The sequence below is a fragment of the Psammomys obesus genome, unplaced genomic scaffold, assembly GCF_907164565.1.
Source record: "Psammomys obesus unplaced genomic scaffold, mPsaObe1.curated_primary_1811, whole genome shotgun sequence".
NCBI classification, from domain to species: domain Eukaryota; kingdom Metazoa; phylum Chordata; class Mammalia; order Rodentia; family Muridae; genus Psammomys; species Psammomys obesus.
Genome location: NW_026586550.1, coordinates 3,643,657 through 3,665,244, shown reverse-complemented (window position 1 = coordinate 3,665,244; position 21,588 = coordinate 3,643,657). Strand labels below are relative to the sequence as shown.

General features: G+C 40.5%; 1 protein-coding gene across 5 annotated transcripts in view; it reads right to left on the bottom strand.

Moving 5' to 3' along the window:
• Positions 1 to 21,588, bottom strand: part of Nhsl1 (NHS like 1) — a 216,178-nt gene that overhangs the window by 23,425 nt on the left and 171,165 nt on the right. For all 5 annotated transcript variants that reach the window (XM_055601998.1, XM_055602000.1, XM_055601999.1 and 2 more), the window contains exons 3-4: positions 18,209 to 18,333; positions 851 to 1,043 (exon numbers count right to left, since the gene is read on the bottom strand). In XM_055601998.1, coding sequence (XP_055457973.1) covers positions 851 to 1,043; positions 18,209 to 18,333 — 318 coding nt within the window. The remainder of the gene's footprint in view (positions 1 to 850; positions 1,044 to 18,208; positions 18,334 to 21,588) is intronic.

Genomic DNA, 21,588 nt, shown 5'->3' with positions numbered 1-21,588 from the left:
TGTGTGTGTGTGTGTGTGTGTGTGTGTGTGTGTGTGTGTGTGTGTGTATGTGTGTGTTGAGGAATTAACTCGGGGCCTTGTCCAGCTATCACCAATTCTAACATTTTGTATTTTGTGTCCTTCCCACACTGCCAACCAATTCTCTTTGCAGACTGCAGAAGAGATAGAGAGGACAAATTTGAATTCTTTAACAGCTCTTCTAAAGTTGTAAGGCTTTGCTTGGAATGCTCTGTGTTTTGTTACTGTTGCTTTAATCATCAAAAAGGTTGATGATTCAACTGAGCAATTAGTGGCCACAATACAGCCAATGTGCCAATTCTTAAAGTTGTTTCCTTGGCAGAAATGGATACTGACTTGAGGATTGAGATGCAAGTTACACAAGCTAAGGCATATTTTTATCATTCTACTAAAATTTTTTAAAAGATATGCTTTAGTTATTAATTTACTAGCTGTCTTTATCTCAAGAATTTCCTTCTTTTTCTATTTGAGCAAACAAAAGGTAAGAAAATAACCAGAAATATAATAAAATAATTTTTCATTTCTAGAAATCTTTCTTATGGATGTATACAATCTTTGCTAAGGACCACATTTGTAGGATATTCCTACATAGCCAAAATTTTAGTTAAGAACAGTGCAATTAGAATATCTATTGTAGGTCTTTTTATCTAACAAACAACCAATGCTTTCATGCACACACACGTAGTTCTAGCGTCTTCTTCATTAAGGAGCAGGAGGCCAGGCCACAGCTCTTCACTTTGATGCATAAAGAAAATGCTAACATCATACAGCAAACAAAGTCACAGACACTCTCTCAAGGACAACCGAAGTCTGACTGCCCCACAAAGCATACCAGTTATGTTAATAGGAACCATATCAGCCTGGACCATTTGGGCTTGCTGCCGTGTCTTCTCTTCTGGTGTTGGCAGTGGAAGAGACTTGGTCCAGTTCGTCTGAGTATGAAGGTCAGAGAAGTCACCTGAGGTTGGTGTTTTAGGTCTTCTGATGTTGACAAATCTTTCTTCCTCAGATGAAGAGAGAGAACACTACAGAGAAAGAAAAGGTGTGTTAAGTATTTAGCAGGAATAGTTATCAAAAATTTTATTTAAAAAAAGATTAATTTAAAGCAAGTCCAAGAATGGCTCCCCTTTTAAGAGCAGAGCAATAATTTCCTCTTGCACATGACCTTCTACATATATGACTCACTCTGGCCCTGGTCTGGAGACTATAAGTACAGAAAGAAGAGTTTGCTGACCCACAGAACCTTTAAGCCTTCTGGTTTTTCTTGGCTCTGCCACGGTTAGAAAGCTCACGACTTGGCCTAACTTAAGAAGCCCAGAGAAATGTAGCTAAGGCTACGAGTTTCTGCTTTTATTAAAATTCAGTTTGGCTCAAAGTAATTTCTAGCTTCAATCTTATTTCCTTTAGGCCCTGTCCTCAAGAAATGCTTCAAAATGATAGAGCCATTGTTCATCTATTTGTGCACTTCTAAAGCCATCTATATGGATTAAAAAAAAAATCAGTGTGAAATTGTTAAGTTATAAGAAGCTGACTAAAGCTGTTCTCTGGGCCTTATCAGAATTTCATGATAACATTTTAGCTGTGTCTTCTTTGATACAGATTAGCATCCTTACTGAAGAGCCCTTCTTCAATGCCCCTTCCCTGCAACACCTGAAGACGTGTAAGCAAGAAAGCTGTGTTGGCAAGATTAGTATGCAAGTCTTCACCAGAACTCCTGGGCAGCCAATTCTGTAATGAGGATGACCCAAAAACTCAAAATAAATGCACCATGCTTAAGAACAAGAGCAAAAACAATACAAAACAACAACAACAACAAAGCAGCTGGCTTTTGTGAGGAAATAGCCACGCCCCACAACGCAAGGATAACTGCTATCCAGCTTTATTTTATTTGATATAGGGACTCCTACTGTCTGCTCTCTCATGACTAGTTTGCATTTGTGAAAGTTTATCTAGCTTTACATGGTGTTTTTAGATGCCTTCTAGGATGTAAGGAAAGTCTTTAAGGGGACACACAGAAGAAATAGAAATACAGAAAGACATCTCTCCATCATCTCAGACACGAGACTCCCACCCTGTTTCTTCTCCTCCCCTCTGGGTATTCAGGCTTCTTGCGCTGAACCAGAGGAAGGGAAGGACAGGTAAATGCAGACAGGATCTTGATGAGTAAGCGAGCAAGGATCAGCTTCAGAGAACTGGTTCATTTATTGGATGGGGTAATTTATTCCCTGGGGGAAGTGGCCAGGGTCTCTGGGGCAGGGTTTGTGTGGTAGTATACAATTGGAACATGAAGTATCTGCATACTCAGGCACTGGGGGTTGGGGCTGGGGGCCCTTATAAGGTCAAACAAGAAGTGAAGCCTGACAACTGTCAAGGTAAAAAATTCGTACTAGGGTTGATGGTAGGGCAGCTGACTCTATGGCGCCTGGTTGGGCAGGCAGAGGGAACCATTCCTGCAGTCCTCATCTCTGGTACTTAGGGTTGAAGCTATCCTTGATCCTTCCTCCATAATCTTGGGCCATTACAGTCCCACATAAGACCACTGCCACCAGTTTAGTGCTATGAAAATGAACTTCCTGCAAAATGTCCATCCCTCCTTCTACTTGAGTTACACCAATCTGAAAAACGGCATAGGCACAAGGTTCAACACTCCAAAACCTAGCCTCCTCAGAAATTCTGAACGCTTCCTTTGCTGGGAAGAGGCTTCGCCATCGACCACCTACCCCTGGAGGTCCTCTTAAGTCCTAGTAAACGTGCATGGCTGTGACTGTTAAGTACAATGACGGTGCACATGGCAGACACAGAAATATGACTGTAGAAAAGCAAAACCCATGGACGACATAGGCATGTTTTTTTATGCAAGGACAATAATTATAAACACAGTGGAGATAAAATATAAATCATATCATTAAATTTCTCAATATCTACTTTTACTGTTGCTAACTTACAAAACACAAAAAGACCTAGGGAAAATGTGTTAATATTTGTAGCTAGACAAAATACACTCAATGTGTTGAGCATGTGCCACTGACAATTCTGTTCTGATCTCACACAGATCCTTAGGAAATTCCCAGCAAGATGGTTCAGTGGGTAAATGCACTTACCACTAACTCTGATGCCCTGAGTTCAGTCCCAGTAACCCACATGATAGTGGAGAACTAGTCTCACAAGTTGTTCTCTGGCCTCTGTGGCGTGTGCTTGCTCACACGTGTACAAGAATAAAATAAATAAAATATTAAGATTAGCAAATGGATTTTTCAGGCACTGGGAGCTAAGCCCACTGATGTAAATCAAGTAGTTCCAGTCTTTTTGCAGTTTCAACACCCTCATTAAGTCTGACTAACAACACTTATTTCTCCATCTACAATATGCAGACACATGCAAATGTATATTAAAATTTATTTGAGAATGTCATAGTAGTTTGTGTAAAAGTCACGTGTCTGATGCTGAATCTCAATCGAGCAAGTTAGAAGCTTACTCTAGCAGAACAAACAGTTTGAAATATAGCAAAATTCTGGGAGGTAGAAAGAACCAATTCCTAGCCCAAAACCTGTGAAAGGAGGGAAAGTGAAGGACTGGGCTGATGGAAAACAGATGAGCTCCTTTACCATGTGACATCACCAAGGACTGGTGACAAGTACCACTTTTCCATCTCCTTAGTATCCTGATCAGGCTCTACAGGCCTACTAACCTACTTTTCTTTTAGTTGGCTGATGATGTCAGAGTCGACAGCTTTCACTGTGAGACGGAACTTCCCTGCAGTTTTGGTTGCCATGGAGGATCCCCAGAGCTTGCTACAGTGTGACAATCACTCACAAAGCAAATCCACTTTACCACGCTCTCAAAGATCGCTGGCAAGCAAATTTCCCAGGCAAAGGAAACACAAAATCAATATGCAAATGTGGCTGTTTCATAGTACCACCATCTACTGAAGAAAAGGCCAAGGGAGTAGATGACTTTCAGAAGAGTCAAATCCCAGGCCAAATCTGTTTATAAACACAGGACCATGAAAACCCCGCTGAGTCTCAGTGGCATTCTTTCTACTGGTTCTATTAAGAAAGATGTGGTTTGGATGATGCCTACCCCATGTGTCAGAGGCCTGCTTCCCAGCTTCACGCTATCAGACAGTGCTGGATTGTTAGGATGCCCTCAAAAGGGAGACTGGAACTCTGGCTCCTTCCTTTTCTGAAATGTTTGCCTTCTTGGCCACAGGTGTTGCTTGATTTCTCATTCCTACTATGAAATGCTGCTTCTCCACAAGCCCCACAGACAAGGAGGCCAACCAGTTGTGGGCGAGATATTAATATCTTTGTCTCTTTACAAGAGGTTATTTAGTATTTGTTATACCAACTGGAAGATGACGAACAAAATCTTGCAACAGGCTGGTTACTGCACCAGCCCAGTAACTGGTCTCCTACCCACTTCACACCTCTCTTTCCAGCAATATAGTCTCCTCACATGGTACACCACATCACAGTACTCCTCTCCCCAAACCCTGCAGAATTCTTATTATTAATGTCAGACAAGGCAGAGATGGAATGAGAGACATCAAAAGCAAGCAGAACAAAAGTAAAGAGATGGCGGCAGGGGGCAGTTGGTAATGTTACCCTTTTAATAAGTAACATGATACAATGAAAAGAATTGGACTCTGAGAAGCTCTCTACTCCTCCTTCCCTGATCCTATCTACCTATTTGATTACATGAAATTATTCCTTGTTTCTGAGCCTCAGCATCTAAATCGTTAAAACAACAGCAATGAGAATTCAAACACTGTTTCAGAGGATTCTTAAGTAAAATGGGAGGCAGTGAAGGAACAAATTCTGGAGATGTTCTTAGGTGTGCTGCTATGATTTATAAAGTTATGAACTACCTGGCTCCTGATAGAGTTGTACATTTGGATGACCTGTGAAGCCAGGATAATCAGACCATTTTTCTTAGTAGCTGCCAAAAGCACTCAAATCCATTGCTTCAGGCAGAAAATTCCATGTGGGCAGAATCAGAGACAGGATGATTGGGAGGGTGGCCAAATTTTCATAAAACAGACATTGTCTATTGTGCTCCTTTCTTTGATGCCTAGAGCTGGAAAGTTTAATAAAAGTAATCATCATTATGCAAGCACACAGTATGTTGTCCCAGGTACTATACACAGGGCTTTGCAGACATTCATAGATTTAACCTTATAACAGTCTCAGGGGTGGGTATAGCACAGCAATAGCATCTATCTCAAAACTCCAATACTTTTGAAAGCAAGAGCAGTGCTATTAATAATTACACAGGAGAACAGCTGTGAACCAGGGTTGTCCTCCAGGAACCACATGGGGATTCATCTCTTTACAGAAACCAAAGCTCATGTAAGGAAGCAAAAGGACCAGGTTGAACAGGTGGGGAAGCTGCCTCAAACCTGTGCTCTCTGCATCATGTTCAAACGGACAAATGAGCCTCCAGTTCACAGTTACAGCAATGAGCGAAGCTCCTCATTTCCTTCAAAGTCTTCCTTTGATTTAAGTATTTCCTTTAATGATGCCTAAAACAACCCCTGGGGTGCCAGATTAAAAAAAAATAATAATAACAGGAAATAGAAAAGACAACTTCAGTGTCTGTTGCTACCATCAAGGCCAACCATTTATTGCCAAACTTCCAATCCAACTCATCACTCTGGGGATGAATTCTATACAAGAGGTTGAGTAACTGGCACCTGGTGCCCTTTCTCTAAGACAATGGGGCCTCTGTGCATGTTCCCGAATCCACGAACACACCACCAAATGCAGCCTCTCACAACAGCACCTGCAGAAGCGCCCTATCTACGTGCAGGAAGTATTCTGGCACCTGTAACGAATCCACCCTTCAAACCTAACATGCACCGAACACTGGAGGAAAAAAGTCAACACAAGAACAAAGAGCGGTGACTTGTTCTTTGATTTCAGTTGAGGCACAAAGGTATTTTCTGGAATTTCTAAATCCCCTCTGCTGACAGCACTTTTGCTCATGGCATGTGTGTTTGCTACTTAGATATGTGCACCACAAACAATTGCAAACAATTTAATCATTTTTCTTGTCACACTACATTACCACTTTTTATATCAAAGACATGTGGCTCTCATTAGCAAATTACCTTTCTTCATTCCTAAATGGATCGTAGAGCCTTACACTTAATAAGAGTTCTTACATGAAGATAATTAGGATAATTATTCCAGGACAATTATCCAGAGTAAATAAGGAGAATACCCCTCAGGTTCTTTTTTTCTAATGGGTTGGTCCTCACCCTCTGCTCTACCAACAACTTTGATTTTAGGACAAAGCTCCTACTCCAAGCACTTTGGGAAGTGTAATATTTGTTGGATGTAAATCAGATACTTTTCATTGGACCTTGTGCCATCTAAGCATTTGGTAACTTGTGAACCTTCAATATTCTTCACCGTCCTCTCACCATGCTGCCCCCCAAACCTCCCTAGGAAATAGAAAAGGGTTTTCCCAGTAGAATTTGCCCTTGAGAGTGGCTTCTTCTGCAAGCTCTAGGGTTGTTAGCAAGACTTGGAGAATAAAGTTTTGGTTTTTTAACACTGTAAGAACTGAATTGCAGTACTAGCCTTAACACAGAAGTACCATAAAATGCTGGCATGTTCTATGTTTATAGGAGCCCCTCTGAAGTTAAGCCTCAGCTCGATGATCTACAAAACCAGTGAAGATTTAGGTACATTTCCAAACTATATTCTGGTTTTGGTATCAGACTCTGCTGGCTCGTGCATTCAGGGTCCACAAAGCATGAGTCCTGACTGCTTGCAAATCTGCACAGGCAGCTTTCCTTCCTCCTTGCTGTTAACGTTTTCCAGCACCCGAGTTACTAATGTTTGGGCCCAGCCCCACCGTCCTTTCCAATAGCCCAAGGACGGAACAGAGCAAATCCACTTCTCTCTAAGGATAACTTGGTAAATTAACTTTGGAGGAAATGACAACACTTGTACACTGAGATCTCTGGTCTGAGAACATTTTTTTTTTTATGTCAGATTTTTGTTCTTTCATACAATTCTAAAGCCTCCTTGTACAGATCATGTACATTCCTTCCTAAATTTACTAAATTTAGTTCCTAACTAAATTTGATCCTTTTGTCTGCTGTGGTAATTTTCAAATTTCATCTCTTATCCTGACTATAAATATAAAATTTACTGATTTCTGTATATTAACTTGATACATTCCTAAATCAATGAAATGCATTATGTAGAATAGTTCAAAATTTGTAGTTTTTCTGAATTTGTCAAGTATGCATATTTAAAATTGTGCCAAGAGTAATAACATAACCTTAAACTTTCTGAATTTTGTGCTTCTTATATAAGATACAACCTTTATTTTATTTGTTCATTTGTTTTGCAGCACTGAGTATTACAGTGATGATCTCACAGAAGAGCTAAGCAAGCCCTCAATCACTGAGGAACATCTCCTGCTGAGATACAGTTTTTCCTAATCGTGCCAGACGGTTCTTCCCATTCAACGTTAACTAGTATCAATGGCAGTTACTATCCTTCTCTTATGCCCCATTCTAATGGGAACCACACACATACCACAGCATGAATGTTGAGGCCAGAGAAAAACATTCCAGATTGGGTTCTCTCCTCATATCTTGGGTTCAGGACCTAGAACTCAGGTCATCAGATTTATATAGTAAGCATTTTACCCTATGAGCCATCTCCCCTCCCCCACCCTCCCCCCACAAAAATGCACATATACACTCATGCAGGCAAAACACTCCCACACATGGAATAAAAATAAATCTTTAGAAAAAGAACTGAGCTTTTCCTTTTGCTTTGGAACAGTCTCAAGTACTGGACTTGGCCTTGCCCCTTTTTCATGAGACAGGTCTATCAAATATTTGCTCTCTTCTGGGGTCAGATTTGATATATCACATAAATTATAAAATTGCTTTCACTATTCTCTCTTCCACCCAACAAAAGGTGGCCTATTTTAATTATATTTGTAATCACCTTTCCTCCTTTAGAAAATGTTTAGTTGCTGTGCTGGGCATTCAGCTGGGAGGTAGAGAGTTTGCTTAGCATGTTAAGGCCCTAGGTTCTACTTCCACTACTGCTAAAAAAGAAAAGAAAAAAAGTGAGTAATTTCCTACTACCCAAACAACAAATCAAACTCCTTGGCATTCATTCTCTGTCTGTCTCTAACTCTCTCTTTCTCCATTATTCCTTTTCCCACTCTGGGTGACAAAAATTTCTAGCAGTGGGGTGCAAAATAATCAAATGTGCCTGGTGTTTTTGGCTAAAACAGCTGGTAGAGTGGTGTAGATTCACTGAGGTGGGGAAAACTGTAGTGACTGGTTTTTTGTTGCGTATTTTTTAAGAGGGTTCTGAGAAGAGCATAACTGGATTTGAACAGGTCTGTGAGACGGACAGTGAGCAGATAAATGTTTAAGTTCAGGCAAGAAATTAGCTTAAAGCTGAGAAAGGTACCCACACCTATAATTTCAGTGTTCAATAACTAAAGCTGAGGGGTGGTCATGGACTCAAGGACAGCCTAAGCTGGCTATAATGTCAGACCCTGTCTTAAAAAAACAAAACCCAGAAATTTAGAAGACTTCCATACATGGGATTTAGAATGAGGGGGATTCAGTGAGTAACATGATTTGAGCTGAGTGTGTTGATTTAGACATATGGAAGAAAAAGAGCATCCATGACTAGTAGGTCATATAAATAAGTGACAAGGGAGCCAGGAAAGGAGTGTGGTGCTATGAAAGCTAAGTAAATACTCTAAGAAGAGTCAAAAACAATATAATGTTGCTGAAAGGAAAATATGAATTTTGAGAGCCACTGGTTTGGTACCATGAGGATGACCACTGGACACAAGGGTAGTTTCAGCAGTGAGTTGAGGATAGAGGTTGGGAGGCCTTCAAAAGAAACTATGAATAGAGGCAGTGAAGAGAATAAGTCTAGAAAGTTCTTTAGAAAAATCGAGGAAAGAAAAATCTGGTATAATTGGAGGGATATAAAAGATCAAAGGAAGGTTCCTTTAGGATGAAAGAAAACTTAGTGTGTTCATATAATGATGGTTATGGTGCAAGCAAGAAAGAACCCATTAGGCCAAAGAGTGAGGAGTAAATTTCCCATCTGATGTTTCCCAAAGAGTGTCCTTATTTGTTCCACTGGGAAGACACTGAGTGCCTATTGTATACCAGGCCATAAACTGGATACTTGGGATATAATGAGAAAGAAAAGGATTAGGGACCGTTTACCCACTGTGGTGGCTGTTATGCTGTGCAGACAATTCAACTGGCCTGGCATTAGGGGCCTTTAGGGTGTTGACAATGTCCTATGTCACTACCTGCATCCTACTGCATCGTCTGGGCCAGGTGCTTCAGATATAACTGGTCTGCCACTCCCACCGCTCTCTCTCTCTCTGCTCTCTCTTCTCCTCACACTATCTCTGCCTCTGCTTCTCTTCCCCCTCTCTCCACCTCCACCCAATAAATCTCTTTCATATCATTGTATGTGGCATTTTAAAATACTGGTGCATTGGCTGGGAAGGGCTCTCCCAGTAAGATCTGGTCTGGTCATGCCGGGACTCCTTATACCTAGCCACACTGCCCACACAGATTTGTCTTCTGTTCTACCTATGGCTAACCACACATGCCTGGGACATGCATTTTCAACCTACAGCCACTATAATCTGCAGCAGTCTTTCCTGATCTATTGCTCTCACCAGACTTCACTTTTAGGTAAGCACCGGGCCTTGGCCTCGGGCCCTGCTGCACACACAGATGGTTGTAAAATTGCCCTCCACCACAGCCCCAGGCAGCTTTAAATTGCGCCACCTCAGGCCCCACAGAGCTGCTGCAGGCCCACTGCCCTCGTGAGTGGAGGAGGAGGGTTTGTAAATTTCACAGATGCCTGCTCAGCCATGCCATGCACAGTTTTGAACTGCTGACAGTAGGCCCCTGGACATGCAACCCGGTCCTACCACACCACTGCAGCTGCACAAAACTCGTGGCTAACCACCATGTTGATTTTGGAATAAAAAGGGCAGAGTCATGTTTCCATCCCACTGTTTTCAGAGCTGCACCACTGCTCTTCTGGGCCGCTGTACCCCTCTCGACCTCTAAAGCTGCCCGCCCCTATCCTTTCCCGCCGATGAGATTCCCTTTATGAGAACTCAGCTTTACTGCTGCTAAAACCCTGGTACCAGGCACCGAGGACTTAGCTGGGCTAAGCCTCTGACCTGCCATGCTATTTCGTTAACAAACCACTAGCTGAACAGTACATTTCCACTTCCCCTTCTCATTCGAAGGAATAGCTTTTTCATATTCTCTCCCCTTTGAGAAACCTCTGGCTTCTACACCTATATTCCTCCTAACGAAGAATCAAATATTATCCAGTAATACTAAGAGCAATAGATGAAGTAAAAAGTTATTCCCTATTTCTTTTTTCTCAAAGTCCTGTCTGTTTCTCCCTGCCTGCTATCCTACTAAATAAAAATACTCTGATTTCTTTTTATGCTTTCAAAACAAAAGACAAAAAAACAAAAACCTGTAAATCTTAAGGTGACCACACCGTATGAAACAATTTAAAAACTTTTAAAAATCATAAATAACTGTGTTTATTTTATTTCTATCTCCTTTTAGACTAACAAAGCAACAAGTCTCATTTTATAGTGGTATAGATTTTTATATTAATTCAAAGTAAAAATTTTCAACATGCTATAAATATGATTCAACCCTGGTTCAAAATAATTTTTATGATGCTGAAATTTCACGATTATAAAGGTCTCAACCTTGGTTCAAAATACTTTTTATATGATGCTAAAATTTCAAGGTTATAAAGGTCTATTCTGATTAACAAGCTAATTTAAAATGTATGTCTGACTGCCTATGTCTTTACCAGTTCCTGAATTAATAAGTAAATGCTGCTTCTCCCTGGCTAATAGATTTGTGTAATTAATTCAAATGTAATTTTAAAGTTGTTTTATACTGTTCTACTATATTATTGGTTCTAAAACTCATAACTTGTAAAAAATTTTTGCCTAGATACCCTTAAACTATATGATACAATGTTAAAACTAGGTCATTGTGCTGTATCTTCACTCTCAAGAAGGTTAAAATATATTTGGTCTTGTTTTTTTTTTTAATATGATAATATTATTAATCTATAATATAGCTTTAGACTGTTATAAGCTATGGATTTTTATGAACTAAATCATACAGAAAACTGTCATGCTCTCTCTCTCTCTTTACCGACTATGTTTATGACTGTTAAGGCTCCAACTTAAAAGGGATAAAACCTAAAGTCCTAATCTTTAATTGATGGTTAAGAAATGCAAATTAAAAGTCATCTTATAGATAATCAAGTCTTTTAACATGTCCAAAAATATATTTAGAGTCCTACAGATGCAGACACAGTCTCACTGCCATCTTAACTAAACAGCTGAGGATGGTCCCTGAACCTCTATATAAGAGTTAGTAAAAGTGATTTTTAAAGCCTGAGAGGAGTCTTCCTGACTGGCTCAGCCACAGCAGAAAACTATGCTCCAGGCCTTTGCTGCTGCCCTGAGGCTGTCAGCCTTCCCACAGAGGAAACAAGAGGCATGTGATGCCCCATCCCACAGGGACCCAAGTTCCCAGCTGCCTCAACAAGCCATGCCCTGCCAGACAGCAGACTGCCCTCTGGAAGTCAAAATGCTCCCATGTAGGCTTGTCCTCTGTGTCCCGCCATGTAGGCTCAACCAGCAAAAGCACCACAGATACTTCTAGCCTTTCAAGCTCCTTGGCCTGATGGAGGACAGATGGCTCCTAGATTCAGAGACCTCAACCACCCTTGCTGAGCCCAGGGTAATGCTATAGGTCTGTTTTAACCTCACAATCAGGTCCCAAGATCATATTGCCAGCCTCTGTCATGAGAGGCTTCAGATGCCTTCCCAGTTCTCTTCATATGCAAGAGACCAGGTGGATCTTCAGCCTCACTCCTACAGCTGCTACTGTCAGGTCTAGACACAGTCTACTTTGTTACTAGACTCAAAAAGCAGGTCTCAGATGAAAGACAATGAATGCTCATAATCTTGTCACTTATGTCTCATAGTAAATTGGATACAAGGCCTGAGGATACAGGAGTTTAAGTTATGAGGATCTAAGAAAATGTTTGAGGGTCTAAAAAGGTGTTTTAAGGTTGATAAAGGTAAGTTAGGCATGTTTGAGGTTCTAAGATGATACTTCAAAGTTGGTAAATGCAAGTTATAAAGAAAAGCTTCTAAGAAAATTTTTGAGCATCTAAAAAGGTATTTTAAGGTTGACAGATGCAAGTTATGAAAACTGGAAGCTCTAAGGTGATTTAAGGTATCTTAAATACATAAAAATGCTTCCTATTTCTTCCTGTTGCTCTGCTGCTGTTACATTAACTCTCCAGGACTTTGACATTTACCACTAGAGCTCTGATTTATTAACTGAACACTGATAAAAAAAATTTCACTATATCATCCACTATCATGGTTCCAAGCTCAAGATTTTAACTTTCCTTTTAAATACAGACTTAAAAGTTGTTTCTCATTGTGCTAGACTGACATACATCTAGTGTTCTGGATAGAGAGAAGCCTCTCTTCCACGATGTGTAATCATACAAAAGGTCAAGATCAAAAGAGCTTTTGCTCCTTCTACCTCATGGAAGGCTTCTGCCTTTCCTAAGCTCACCTCAAAGAATGTTCATGCTTCTAACCCAACACTATTTCTCAAGCTTCTGCTATGCTGTAACACAAATGTGTATGTCTACTGCCTTTTCTACAATGTACATTTCACTGCAGGTTACAATGGTGATGCTAACATGTCTAAAGTTTCATTTCCTTTGTAAAATTAAAAAGGGATTCTTGGGAAATTCACCTGAATCCACCTATCAGATCAAATGAAGTCCAGATAAGCACTACCAATCAACAGTGTATTTTTCCACCTATTGCCTATCTAGAAAGTGAGATTCCTGTGTTTCCCTGGCTTGGGACTCCTCTTTTCTGGCTACCTGATCGCTACATTCCTGCACCCAACACCAGTCAATTGGTGAGTCTTCTCTTCTGGTCGGCATAAATGCTTCCTACCGTTCTCACCAACCTACATCCAAAACCCTTCATCTAGGGCCTTCTTTTTGCTTGGGTGAGATTTTCTCTCTACCAACCCTTCTTGCACATCTATGACACACTAGCTAGGTAAACTGTGTCTGCTAGAGGCAACTGTGCTCTTGGTCTCTGGTCAACGCTAATGAACTGTTGGAACAGATTGTACCATACTAATCTACTGAGTCAAACCTTGCCTTTGGGATGCCTTTGGCAGTTCACTGACTCCTACCTGCCCAATGGGGACAGTCCATTTGTCTGTTCCTCCAGACTCCTCACTGGGTTGTCTTCTGGAGAATTTTAGAGCACCTGCATTAAGGGCTGCCAAGCTTACACACCTCTGCAACCAAACTTGGCTTCAATTTTCCTTAGATGACAGATCTAAAACAAGACCTTTTTAATTACTTTCAGCAATTGGGTAAATAAGGGTTCCCTATGCGCAAGCTTCTCTTCTTTGAGCCAAAATCTTCCCTCTCTGTTTTCTCTCCCAAAAGTTTCAAATGTACACCTGAAAAAATTTTCTCCCTGACCTACTTAACTTTGTCTTCTGCCCATATATATGTTCCAGTATCTTGTTTCCTACACCCAACACAGTGCCACAGATGCTCCAGTCTAACCTCGCAGACTACATCAAACTGGATGAAAAACATTGGCACAGTTGAAAGAATGCACAAAGATGAATATGATGATGGCCCACATAGTAGAAACTAGAGAAAGAGGAGTACAGACACAGAAGGAATGAGGTCAGTGGGCCATACTCTCTTGTAATAATAAGAAATAATGATGAAAATATTTTTTTGTGATGAGCATCTAGAAAGCTCAAGATAAAAAAGAAAACACAGATTTACCCTCAATTGTTTTTAACTTCAGCAAATCCCATAGGTCCCATAGGTCTAGGTCCTACCCTAGAGCCTCTCACTGCCACCCCTGTCCCTGTCCCCATGCGTGTTGTCTTTCCTGGATTACTGCAGTAGCCTACTGTTTAGTCTGTTTGCATCAATAATCAACTCCCTACAAGCACATAAAGTAAATTAATTAGGAATTCTTATCACATTACTTCTCTGTTCTACTCACCTACTAATTCCTTATTTCACCTAAAATCAATCAGTCTGAGGTCCTTGGTGACCTCTCCAATGGTTCTCATTACTTCTGTCCCCCTTGCCTGCTATCCACCTGCCCTTCTCCACAGCTGTTCCCATAGGAACCACACTCTAGTCTCTGGACTTCTGTACTTACTATCTCTTCTTCCTAGAGATGTCTTCCCAGGATATTCAGGGACAGTGTTCGTATACTTCATCCCAATCTTTGCTCTAATGACACATTCACCGAGTCCTTGTTGGATGGCTCCATCTAATATGGCAGTCTTCCTGGTCTAGAAGAATCCTAGCCATTGCTTTATTTATCCTCTTGATGCTTATTATCACTGGTATATACTATATTGTGCCAATTGTTCACTACTGTCATTCTTTCAATGGCAGGGATCATTTGCTGGAGGCTTAGGATGTGAAACAATGCTTGGTGTGATGCATTGCCTTATAAATATTTGCTATAAGTGAATGAATGAACTGTCTATTCAAAAAGATCAATCTTATTCCACTTCCAACCTTTTAAACAGGAAAATGAAAGCCTTGCATAGCCTGTGAAACATCTACAGAAACAGTGCAGCATATATTAAACTTGAAATTGTTCTCCTAATAATAAAATAATAATGATAATATAATAATGATGATGATTATAATAATAATAGAGCTCTGACTCACCACCTCTTTAGCACTTCCTAGATCTAATTCTTTGGTTATCTCTTACCTGATGCAATAGCTCAGGTCAGAAGACTTTTTCCTTCAAATATTACTAAATGCCAAACATGTAGGTGTTCTAAGAACACAGAAAGGAGAATGAGGTGCAAATGAGAGATTTTTTTTAATTTAGTTATTAGTAAATAATTTATAAAAAACATTTAGTTGTGTTCAAGGGTGTATGCATGCATACGCGCGTGTGTGTGTGTGTGTGCGTGTGTGCAAGCAGGCCAGAGTGCAACCTGTGGGAGTCTGTTCTCTGATTTCACTATGTGCGTTTTGGGGGTTGAACTTGAGTCATCCAGCTTGGTGACAGGCACCTTCACTACAGAATCAAGGAATTAAAAAAGTTAATATGTCATAGAACGATTTAGCTTAAAAACAATGGTGCTAAAGTGAGAAGAAGGAACGGAAGCAAAGAAGGGAAGAAGTAAGATAATTAAAAAACTAAAGGCTGGACTAATAGAAGAAAGAAAACCGAACAGAAGGTAGAAAAGGATCCTGGATGAGGAGTTGGAAACTGAAACAAATGGGAATAGAGTATAATGACATACCTAAAGATGCCAAAATGTAACCCACGATGCTGTATCCTAACCTTAGAAACATTAATTTTAAAAGAGTGGTAAGAAGAAAAAGGAGGAAATGTGATATGATGGTGGCAAGGTTAATTTTAATTAACCTGACAATCTAGATTGATCTGGGAAAGGATCTCAATGAGGGATTGTCTAGATTAGGTTAGCCTATGGGCACATCTATGAAGGATTATCTTGATTAGTAGAAGACCTATTCATTGTGGGTGGCACCATTCCCTAAACAGGGGATTATGTAAAAGTGAAAAAGTCAATCTGAACAGTGACATACATGTATTCATTCCTTGCTCTCTGCTCTTGGCTGTGGATGTGATGTCACTAGCTGCTTCAAGTTCTTGTCATCTCGACATCCCCACAATGACAGATATAACCTAGAATAAAACCTCCCTTACCACAGCAATAAGAAAGGAAACTAAGATAAAAGGCATGGTTTGGGGCTGGAGAGATGGCTCAGATGTTAAAAGCACTGGCTGTTCTTCCAAAGGTACCGAGATCAATTACCAGCAACTACATGGTGGTTCACAACAATCTATAATGAGATCTCATATCCTCTTCTGGCATGCAGGTGTATATGAAGGCAGAATAAGGTAAAAATAATAATAAATAAATAAATCTTTTTTTTTAAAAAAAAAGCATGGTTTGTTAGTTATGACTTAACATGTACCTAATACTAATATATTTTATAATACAAGATAGTTTAATATCTATTTTAGTATGAAACACATTTATTATTAACTCTCTTTTGGGGAAGACCTTGATCATGACTGGTAAGTATTCTACCTCTAACTATTTCCTCAGACCAAAAGTGAACTTAACAAACTGCATTGAGATAAAATTTAGACTGAACCACCAAAAACAAAACAAAACAAAAACATCAGCAATGGTGAATTTCAAGACTGTCAAGCCAAGGATCAAGTATTAACTTGGATTTTTTAAAATCATGAAAATAACAAAACTTTATATGAGCAAAGAAGTAAGCTTTTATTTAAGATGGCTGTGTGCTTTTTTAAGGCTGTGGTGCAAACATCATTCGTATCTGTGCCTCAGAGGGAGCCTACAACACTTCTAGAGAGCAGCTCTTCTACCACACATGTCAGGGAGTCTCTGATCCATTTGATAACAAAGAAAGGTCATGTGAAGGGGTTGGCAAGATGGTGCAGTGGATAAAAGCATTTGCCATGCAAGCCTGATGACCTAAAGGTGGGACCTATGGCAGAAGGAATGGACTCCCAAAAGATTTCCTCTGTCCTCTCCATTATACACCTACATTCACGCATGCACATGCCTCCATTCTACTAAAGATCTTGGAGAGTTGCTATCAAAAGCCAAGTCACTGCCGGGGATCACACTTGGATAGTCAAAGCTTATACAACCATGTGACTCCCAGGCACCATTTCTGGTTATTCCCAGGCACTATTTCTGGGCACACCACTGGCTTTTCCTCCTGTGGGGATCAGTGGAAAGAAGGCTTGAGGTCTACCTGGATACACACAAATTTCAACGTACACTTCACCACTGCTTTTCATTTTCCTTACCCATGACTATAAAGAGAGTAAGAGTTTTTGATATTTGTGAACAGATCAATGTTGAAATGGCTGCCTGTCCCATTATATAATACTAAGCAACCATCTTTGTGTGCCTTAGCAAAATGACTAGCCTAATATGTGGGCATATCCTCAAGGAACCACTAAAAAATGTTCTGTGACAAAAATCCAGCTGGGGATGAAGGCAATGGTGGCCTGGCACTCTTTTCTGTATCAGACGTACACTTCAAATACACATGCATCCCGGATGCACACTCTGATGTGGTTTGTGTGTGTTACAAGAGGCAATGTGAGAAAAGGAACCCACAGTCACCAAGTGAATGGGAACAGTGTTATAAAACTAAGTAAAAGCATTAAACATCTGGCCTATATTAAAAGATTGCTTTTGAAACAGGTTTTTACTTTTTTCTAGGGATTTGAATATATGGTTTACATCTCTGTGGCCCATGTCTTCAAGCTTAGTCCTAAGGGAACAATTTCAGGGATGGGATTTTCAAACAGTAAGACTAGTAGGAGTTTTATAGGTTATTTAGAGTATGCTCTTGAAGGGAACTGAGGTAGTTCTTGTTGACCCACCCACCCACTCTCTTGCATGCTGTTATGAGATGTGAGCTGTTCTCTCACACCTTATTCCTGTCACTACATCTACCATGATGTGACAGTGAAGAGGACTCTCACCAGAGCTGCATGTCATGTCTGTAATCCCTCAAACTGCAACCTACACACTCAGAAACAGCTTTCTTCGGCATTTCATTATTGCCAAGGTATAGCTGACTAGAACAGAGCTCTCTGAGAGGTGAACGAGCTCCTGGTCATAATGAAAACCAAAACATTTTGGAAAGACATCTTTTGCTATCTAATAAATATTCAAAATGTACAAATGCACCGAGTAAATATTGCTTTAGTGCATTTCTTAGAGCCTGTCCTCACCCCTCTTTTTGTAAAAACTAGAATAGTTTTACATTTGAGAAGAAACTACAGAGACAGCACTAAGAACTTCTGATGGGTTCTTCACCCATTTCCCTGTCGGGATGAGATCACACAGAGTCAGATGTTCTTGTCGAAACCAAGAAATTAACTCATGGCAATACTCAACTACAAAGACAGCTTTATTCTGAGTCTATCAGCTTTCGTCTGCTGCATGGTGCAATGCAGGCGCCCAGGCTGAACATAGCCTCACCTTTCGATCTGTTTCTGCATCTTCATCTTCATAATCATCGCATGGACTGGAGCTGGCTGCAAAGGTGGGTCCCTGAGAATAGTATTGAGAACTTCGGCAGCCATCTCGCCTCAGCTTGTCACATTCTGCAGAGGAAACAGGCATCGGGAAGAGAGAAGAATTCATTAGAAGCCAGAACTTATTGAGTCCACTTTATTTAACTTATCCAGTAATATTTTCCTAAGCAAAATACAATTTCAAAATAACAGTATAAATGATTAAGGTTTATTAAGGCACTAAATATCACATTAATGCACTTTAAATGGATCTTGAGAGCGCACCACAACCCTATGTGGTAAACACTTGTCAGCAACTCTGTTCTCAGGAAATTGAAGGTGAGCATAATTAAAACACATGTTCAGTATGCTAGGCAAGGAAGCAATGAACTCAGAATTTTACCCCAGGGCCTTAGTTACTGTACTGTAATTGTTGTCAAAGAACTGCTGGTTATAATATAACAGCTTTTCAAAACCCAAAACACAAGTGATGACAAGCCTTGCCTGTTTTTAGGACTTTGCAGAAGTGACATGAGAGATCACAAAATGGCTGTGATCTCCCTCGCTTCACAGGGAGATGAGGTGGGGGAGAGGAAAGAGAAGGGAGGAGAAGGGGAGGAGAGCACCGGGCACAGGAAATGAAACTCACAGCTTTGGAGATGCTAAGCAGGTGCTGTATCACTTGACCTGCATTTTAATTTTGACATAAAAGTTGCTGGGTAGAATTTCACAGGAAGCCGTGTGTTAGTTTGAGATACCTGCCAGTCCACAGAGGAATGCCTGGCAGCAGCATGGACAGGAACAGGTCCATGCGCCTGGGCTGTCAGGAGGCTGGGGCCTCAGGCTGTGTACTCAAAGGGAAGACACTGCAGAGAGTACTCTCCTCATGTGGGCCTGTGAGTGGGAAAGGCATTAAAGGCTTCTCAAAGCATCAGGTGCTGTTCTGTCGCTACCCAGACCCATTGAAGGAGCAATTGCCAGGCAAGAGGAGCTGTAATAGCAGTTCTCTTAAAAACCAACTTTCTAAAGCAGCAAAAAAAATTTGCTTTTCTAAAAGTTTTCTCTTTATAGAGTTTTTTAAAGCCATACACCCAAAAGCACGGAAACAAACTAGGGCCTCTCCACAACACCAGTATAACACAGGGCCTATGACTCTCGCTGGAAAAGGACAGTCACTTCTGTCAAACATAAAAATATGAGGCTTTTGTTGTTGTTTATGAACAGAGGCTAAAGGTCCTCACTTTTCTTTATTGCAGTGGGAGTTGATAGAAAACTGTAAATCAGAATTTAAAACAAAACCCATGTCATGATAACAGTCACGAAGTTCTCTGAAAATGTCAAGGTAACTGGAAAATGAACATCATGAGACAGCTAAGTAACAACACTTCAGTGGGTTATGGGAGAGCAACTATTCAGAACACCGTCTGGAATGCAACCTTCAAGTACCTGACACTTTCAAGAGCCAAACCATTTTTTAAATTACATTCACTTATAGATTTGTTTATCATGCCTGTGGAAATGAAAAGTCATTCTGCAGAGATAATGTATTAGGAAACACAAAAAATATTCAAATGGTATCTCAAAAAATATCTGGGATTCCTATTTGATTTGATTTTTAAAAAAATACCTACTCTATGGGAAGGCTAAAAGCAGTTACACTCAATTAAGTAGTTTTACAAACCATATTTTAACACAACCTAGTGAGGTAAGTACTTAATTTTTGCTACTAAAGTCACTTTTCTTTGGCCATAGAAATAAGTTGTTCCAACCATGTCTGTAGTACTGTCTTCTGAGGTCTGGAACAAACCTTACAAGATGAACTACCATGAACCATTACTACGTACAGCTACTAATCTATGCAGGTCAGGGTTCTCAAGAACCTGACAAATAAAAGAATCTAAAGATAGAAGCCAAAGCCTTTAAACCACACTCTTCTGTTCACAATCATTTTTTTCTGGCCACACTAATTAACTGTGTAAAGAATCTGAACGGCGGCACATACCTGTAATTCCGGCATTCAGGAGGTTGAAGCAAGAACAAAAAATAGTTCAAGGCCAGCCCTGCAAAAGCCTAAAATACTTCATAACAGCCACCCATTCATTAAAAAATTCACGAAAGGTTAGCGACCATGAGTGTATGGTAGCTGTAGTCACCCAGCGTGAAAGACAGCGCATGTTTTCCCTCTTATGACATGCATATCAGGAACATATACATTGAGTTAGTGAACAAATGCAAAAGGGAGCTGTGCCTGAGATTAAAGGAGGAAGTGTAGGAATTGGCAGATGACCCCCTTTTTCCCCTTTCTTATCCAATTTCTGAAATGAAGTAAACTCACAAAATTCCAGTGTCACTTATTCCAGCTCTAGGGGAGATTTAAGAGAAGTTCCTTTATCAGCTTGCAATAGATCCTGGCTTCTAAAACCAGGCCTGGCTTTGTTCGTTATAACTCAATGTATTGTGTGCAGAATAAGATATAAGTAGAACAAATCATCGTGAATAAACAAAGACTCTTTAAATGCAATAATGAGATAATAATAACTGCAAGCCAGTACTTAATTTATAGCCAAGTTACACCAGCAACTACAAGATAGAAGCAAGATCCTAAACGTAAAAGCAGACCCATGTTTAGCACACACTCTTGAAATAAAAATGAAGGCTAAAACTGAGCTACTGTTCCTGAAGGGCTGCTTGGGTAAGGATCACTGTTGAGGCCTCTGCTTTTCCAACTACTACATTTACCTTCCTTCTTTACCATAAGAAACAAGCACAAACATTTCCAGTAAACCAAATTTTTAGATACAGAAGAAAGAGTAAGGTCATAAACAAGACAGCCATCTAACCATCTCATGAACTTAACTTTGAAATAGCAACAGAATCTACTGCAAGGAGACACAACCTGAGCTTGGATCCTTAACATAAACATAAGAAGCTGGGGGCAGAACACACACCTGTGATCCCAGTACGGGGGAGGCAGACAGGAGGCTCCCCAGCCCTTGCTGGCCAGCCAGTCTAGCCAGTCAGCTAGACTTCAGTGTGAGACTGTCTCAGGACAGTCCCAGGGGTGGGAAGGGGGGTGTGGGAGAAGGGGTTCAGAAGGTAAGAGCGCTTTTTACACAAGAGAGAGAGGGTCTGCATTTGGATTCCCAGAACACACTTGAAGGCAGGTATGAGGAACGGGTCACACAGGCTTAGCTCCTGATTCAGTGAGAGATCCTTTATCAAAGAATTAGGTGGATCTTGATAGAGGACACCTGGTATCCTCTTCTGGCCTCCATATGTACATATACAATGCATACAGCACACACACACACACACACACACACACACACACACACACACACACAC